Consider the following 6,965-nt stretch of genomic DNA (forward strand, 5'->3'; position numbering starts at 1 on the left):
AAGGGAAAAGCTATCACTGGTTCTGAGACCCTTCTTTAGCCCATGTTGGTCGCCTGATCCAGTACTTACCATCCATGGGGGGACGCCCTCTGGAGCCCTGCAGTCCTTCCCAATCCTGCTAAGGTCCCAGGAAATACCGGTGGAGAACTGAGCCCAGAGCAAGCAACGGGGATCCACAGAACAACAGCCTTTTACAGCAGCAGTCGCCTCTGATTAAAATTATCAGCTTCATCAGACTGCACCAAGACCCAGGACTGCTCCTCCAAGGAAAGAGGTAAGAAAGCAGCATGGAGTTTGGGATGAAAGTAGGAAACAAACATCCCACAGGAGTGATTTTGGTGTGCATGAAAATTATGGGGATACTAGTAGTGATTAACAAGTGACAGGTCTGTTTGTTACGCATGATACAGTTTGTGCCTGCCTGTGTCCTTTTTAGCTGGGTGCAGTGAATTACATTGGGATGGCAAACAGAGACACAAACAGTAGCTGAAGATTGAGGAGTGCAAGAGAGGTAGTTCAGAAGTCTGTTCATGGATGGGGAGTGGTAGGGAGCATACCCCCTGATGGGAGGATGGAAAACTAAGGTGCAAAAGCTCTAGGCAGGTTGAATGAAGAATGTCTTCCTTAGATCTCTCTCTCTCCAGGTGCTCAGGATCAAATTTGTCAGCACCTCACTGGAATTCAGACAAGCACTCTTCAGACCATACAAAAGCAAGTTCATTGTCATTCACTCTGATGTCTGCCTACGAAACAAGCAGTGGTGCTTAGCAGGTAGAAGAGGACACAGGGAGTCGAAAGAAATGGGGTTTAATGTTGATTTTGGACAGCTGTTTCAGCTCTTTCTGGGCGTATGAGCCTTTCCCTTTATTAAGTGGAGATAATACTCATTGCCTACATTTCTATGACATTTTGAAATCCCTGTGCTGTACCAATATAAAATACTAATGTAAAGTTTCTAGCATCAAGCCAGTGCATAAAGCAGAAAGTACCACTGGGAATTAATCTATGCTTAAGCATTTAATAAACTGGAAGGAAAAGATGTAGATTAAAGCCAGCTGGAGGTTGTTTGTCTCCTCATTCTCTTCTGATTGATTTTGCTTTACTTAGTACATGAACATGTGGTCTCTCTGTTTCCTTTTTCTGCCTTTAATCTTTTTCAATGTATGAGTCCCTGTGCTCCCCCCCACCCCTGGGTGTGAAGGCTGAAGTTTAATTCCTTTTCTGAGGAGGAAAGAAGGCAGATTGTATTGAACTGGAGAAAAACTGGAGTGGGGGGATAAGGAGAGAGCACAAAACACAAATATAAGCTCCCGGTTCAATGGCACACTCTGAGTCAGATTTGCAGCAGAGGTGATGAGATGAGTAGCAACTCCATGAATCAAAGTGCTGAAAAGCATCTTTTGACTTCGTGTGAAATGAAATGCAGTCACGAAAGCACAAGAGTCCTCTTGACCGAATGGCTTGACAGGTGGAACAAGGACAGCATAAAGTGACTATTTAATACATTAAAATCTGCATGTCCTCACACCCATTCTTCCCCTTCAGTGCATCTACATCCTTGGGTCAAAGCATCCTGAAATGAGCACATGTCTGCACACAGGGTTTTACCTTTGATGGGGATGGGAGGCAGTGTGATTTAATGACCAGAGAGGTAAGGGTGAGGAAAGGTGGGAAGGAGAAAGAGTTGGAAAGGTAGGAGTCCCCGAGTCTGTTCATGTTTCTCATTTGTTAGACCTTGGGTGGTGACTCAGCTTCCTTGCACCTTACTCTTCCCTATGTCTGCGGGTAGCTGTGGTGGCAATTCCTTCTCCAAGCTGTTCAGTGTACAGTGGCATTAACTGAGGTCCAAAGCAGTGGAATTAATTCCAAAGTGGAGGACAGAAGTGTCTCTTGCACTAAAGGTGCAAAATTAACCCTCCAAGCAGCTGCAGTGACACAGTCCACCTGCTTTCTTGTGTGATGGGAGTTTCTCTAATCACCAGCAGCTCGGTGGTTACCTGTCAGTCAGCAGTATAATTTGTAGGATTTTGGCTTGTAAAGCTGCTGACCAGGATCAGGTCCCTCAGCATGCATGTTCTGTACAGGACATATAAGGTATTTGCTTGAAGAGCGTAACTGTGTTCACTCCCAGATGCCGCCGCACCAAGTCGTATGAAACTGATCTTCAGCAGGTGTGAACCAACACAGTCCACCTGCCCTCATGCAGCTACACTGGTCCATCCCAGTCTGAAGAGCCAACTCATTTCTAAATACTGATCCTGGGCTATAGAGAAGTTTGTAGTTTTTCTCACAAAATCTATCTCCCTGCTTTTCTCTGCCAGCTAAATAAAGCCTGAGAGGGTGAAAGGAAGCATCCCAAAGCAGCTCTGTCACCATTTGTCTGCCCACGGATGCAAGACAGTATTGGACTGGCTAGGTAGGAAAGGGCAGAGACAGTGTACATGGCAGTGTTGTTTCAGACACTGAATATGGTGTTTCTGCACTGTTGGAGATAGGTCCTGTTCTAAATAAAACACAGAGTCCAGTTCAAATACCAGGTGTGCTTCTTGCTGTCATTCCCGCCACAGCAATCCCAACAGTACCATAACTCTGCATGTGTGTGTCCATCCAAAGTTATGTTCTGACATTACTGTCTGGCTCTAATATTAAGCTGTCCTGCCCGCTGAATATAATTTAGAGTGTAAGCTACTCTGAGGAAAGCATTGCATTTTCTTCTGTGCTTTAGATAGGCTGAATGTGCTGTTGGTGTGCAGCAAATTATAGCAATAATAATAATAAATAGTGTTTTGCTGTTGCCTTGGGTTATAGCACAGCGCTTGTAATGATGCTGGATCAGAATTCCAGAGACTTCTTTATTTAGCAGTGACCGTATCTTCACTGCTGCTTTGGTGCTTAGCACATGTTAAACAAAGTAAAAGATTTTAAGCTTTTGACTGAGATAAGTGTCAGCTACATAGAAGCTTGGGAGATAAAATTCACTCAAGGGAAAGACAGGAATCAAGATCTGGACCTAGAAATGATCTTTCAGTGTACATAAAGTACTTGCATTGTAATATTAAATAAAGAACACCTAAGTTAAATAAACGGCACAGTGGGAACTTGATCATTCTTTAATAAGATCCTAGTAACCAAAATAAACTCTGTCAAAAATGTGCCTTCTTTGCTCTAACAGTTAGCTTTCCCCACACAGGGCTTATATTTTCCCTTTCAGCACGCAATTCATTTGAACTGGTACATGACAAATGTCTGAGCAACACTCTTTTTTTTTTCCTATCAAAGTTTTCTGCATTTGAGTGCTATGTCAAAACGTGATCTCCAAGGTCTCCAGACTCATTTTAGCTGTCAGGGGTTGGAAATCCTGTCTAATAGCTATTTAAGATGGATATCCTTCATCTTTTCTCCTGCTTGTACTTAGCACCCGCAAAGACTGTAACACCCACAACAGCTGTGTATGTATAAAGACTGAAACTCCTATGAAATCTACGTTTCTGCAGTTCCATCGATTGCCAGCCATTCTGCTGCAATGCTGATAGTTTGTTGATAGGGAGTTCCCACACTACCAGTCCAAACAGCAAGATTAAAATCTGGTTTCTAAAAGGCCACTGAAGGCACAGATCTTTGAATTTATCATCGGCCAGTGCTATTTTGTGGCTCAAACTCCCTGCATCAGCAATGAAGGTTGCATGGGACCAGCTATTTACGGTTACTGAGATGTCTAGCTTCCACTGATGTCAAGTGTGATTCTTGTTTCTGTCTGACTTTTGGTTGATCTCAGAAAATGGGAGTATTATGCGCAGCTCCTATTTAGGCAACCAAACGAAGCTATCTAGGTCCTAATGGCAGCTGCAGTGGATTCAGTATATTGGGAAATCTGACCTCTGTGTTTATGTATCTAAATGAGAACCAAGTTCTACTGAAAAATCTCGTAATGTCTAAGTGACGCAGATGGTGGGAAGGAACCTGGTGTCTAAGTTGAAGCACAGCTGATAAAATTAGCCCTTAATGTTTAAATGAAATAGCAAATTACAATACAAAACCATGCTATTTTCAGTGTGAATGCCTTCATTTTTATATGACTTTAAAAGACAAGGAAAAAAACCCAAAAAAACCCCTGAAAACAAAAAAAAAAATCAAAAAAAACACTCCCTGGAAATGAGACTGAAAAAATTAAGAATTTCCAGTGAAAAGATTCCTGTATGGACCATTGATCTACTAACCAGGACTGTGCTCCAGAGCACTCTTTGACAAGCTTGTGGTAAGAGGCTGCCCTACTCCACCCTCCACTTAGTTTCTGGTCTTTCCTCCAACTCTGCTATTTCCTCTTTCAGGACCAAGCAATGATGAAGACCATGTCTGGTGGAAACTGCACCCTGAATGTGCCAGCCAAGAACTCATACCGCATGGTAGTGCTGGGGGCCTCCAGGGTGGGGAAAAGCTCCATTGTCTCACGCTTTCTCAATGGCCGGTTTGAGGACCAGTACACTCCCACCATTGAGGATTTTCATCGCAAGGTCTACAACATCCGGGGAGACATGTATCAGCTGGACATCCTGGACACCTCTGGGAATCACCCTTTCCCTGCTATGAGGAGGCTTTCCATCCTGACAGGTGAGAAAGTGGGGGGAAGTTTGCAGATGGGGAACAGTGGGTGAGAGATCATGAGGATAGACATTAGCTTGAAAACTGTAGCCTGGAGATGACTTTTTCTTGGGAGGTAGCTAAAGGGACTGCTTGATTGTGTTGCAAGATGCACTTCTCTAGAGAGAGATTTCCTGGCCAGGGTGTTCCAAGCACTATAGGGAGTGCATTAGCCACAGAGGAGAGTCCACTGGGTGAAGGTCTGAAACTGAGATTTCCCCCTAGTTTATCCTTCCTACCTTCCCCTCCTGCTCCATATTTTTTATTGCAGTCACAAGTAAATGGCTGAAGAAAATCTCATGGGCATAAAGACCAGCAAGGACAAAAAAGCATGTTATAAGACACAAGCAGTGGAAAACAAATGTAAAATGCACAGGAAGGGAATTCTAACCAAGAAAATCTCAAAGATTTTTTTTTTCCTAAAATTTCCAGCCTGATTCCCTTGATTTGATATTCCAGTAAAAGGATAGCTCTACTTCTACCCTTTCTCCTTAGTCTATGGTTAATCAAATGTGTTAAAGGGAAAAAAGGGAAAATGGTGGGCTCATTTTGTACGTTCTCATTGTCAAGCAGTTCCTCTTGTGAGCGAAGATGTATTCTTTAATTGTGAAAGTAACAGTGGAGATATATTCAGCCACAGCTCACAAAAAACCTACTTCCTGGATTTTCTTTCTACCCTTCTAGCTAGCCAGTGAAACATGACGTTCACATCTGACCAGGCTAGCGTCCACATTCAGTAAGGTCGTAGGGCCAGTTTCTGGGATGTGGATGTGAGCTTTTTTCCCTGAAAGCTCTCTTAGTGTGTTCCACATGAATGTCATTCAACAGGCAATGATTTGCGTTATTTTATATTTGCAAAAGGAATGGTAAGTCAGGAAATGTCAAAAGGAAATGCCAGGGGATCTGTGTCATTTATGTATTTCTTTTTTTCCATGGTCTGTTTCTCTTGAGCAAACGAAATGACAGCAGAGCACTGCACATTGGGAAACCTCTCACTCCTGACTTAGGCATTCGGGACTGACTAGCTGTAAATCTTCAGTCAGGTGTTGCTTCGTGTATTGTGTAATCAAAAGGCCAAGGCTGAGTGGCTACTAGCTCTCCACTCTTCCTGGTGTCAGAACAGGCTGTGTTTTACACAGAGACACAAATGAAAGGAAGAAAAAAGAAAAGCAATGCAGCAGAGCTGAGATAGAAACATGTTTACAAAAGAGAGTAAAATGGGCAATAACTTGCAAGTCCAGTGCAACCTAGGAACACAATTGGATATGGCTGAAGTAACATCATAGCCAAAAGTCTTTTCCATAGCACTACAGAAAGGTGTGGAGAGTTGGATTAGAAGAACTGGAATTAAAGTACAGCTGAGTGTATAGATTCAAAAGGACCAAACAAAAAGTATGGGGAGGAGATGGCAAATAAACCTATTGCTCTTTTAAAATTAGCTCCTCTGACACAGACTGCGACTAACAAGCCTTTACAGTATCTTTTTTTAATTGCAGGGGATGTTTTCATCCTGGTATTCAGCCTGGACAACAGAGAATCCTTTGATGAGGTCAAGAGGCTCCAGAAACAGATCCTTGAGGTCAAATCCTGCCTGAAGAACAAGACCAAGGAATCAGCTGACCTCCCCATGGTGATCTGTGGCAACAAAAATGACCACAGTGAAATCTTCCGCAAGGTACGCTCAGATGAAGGCGAGAACCTTGTTTCCAGTGACGAAAACTGCGCTTACTTTGAAGTTTCAGCCAAGAAGAACACCAATGTGGATGAGATGTTCTATGTCCTTTTCAGCATGGCCAAGCTACCTCATGAGATGAGCCCTTCCCTCCACAGGAAAATCTCCATCCAGTATGGTGACACTTTCCAACAGAAATCCTTCCGGATGCGCCGAGTCAAGGACATGGATGCCTACGGCATGATCTCTCCCTTTGCTCGCCGGCCAAGCGTCAACAGTGACCTGAAGTATATCAAATCGAAAGTTCTCAGGGAAGGTCAGTCCAGGGAGAGGGAGAAATGCACGATCCAGTGAAGGGGGCTTGCACTTCTGTCTGAAGTCATCATCCACATGCAGTGCCTTAAAGAAAAATGGTCTGTGGAAGCACAGAATGGGCTCATGGGGTTCCTCAAGAAAACCCAACATGGAGAAAGGATAACTCTTCCTGCGGATTCTGCTGAGTTACGAATGTAAATAACACCGTCCTTGTAAACGACTGGGAAAAATCATATGCCTGAGATACAAGTGCATTTCTCTGTCTTTGTAATGTAGTTCCTCTTCATTCCTCTTTTTGTTTAAAGACTACAGACCTGAGAAGTAGAGACATTTCAACCTC

At 43.4% G+C, this 6,965-nt stretch overlaps 1 protein-coding gene across 1 annotated transcript; it reads left to right on the forward strand.

Moving 5' to 3' along the window:
- Positions 1-240: 240 nt before the first annotated feature.
- Positions 241-6,664, forward strand: RASD2 (RASD family member 2). Its single transcript, XM_050911688.1, has 3 exons — positions 241-274; positions 4,329-4,608; positions 6,135-6,664. The coding sequence occupies exons 2-3, from the start codon at positions 4,338-4,340 to the stop codon at positions 6,662-6,664; spliced, it is 801 nt and encodes a 266-aa protein (XP_050767645.1). The 5' UTR covers positions 241-274; positions 4,329-4,337.
- The last annotated feature ends 301 nt before the right edge of the window (positions 6,665-6,965 follow it).

This window comes from Gymnogyps californianus, chromosome 1 (assembly GCF_018139145.2).
Source record: "Gymnogyps californianus isolate 813 chromosome 1, ASM1813914v2, whole genome shotgun sequence".
NCBI lineage: Eukaryota > Metazoa > Chordata > Aves > Accipitriformes > Cathartidae > Gymnogyps > Gymnogyps californianus.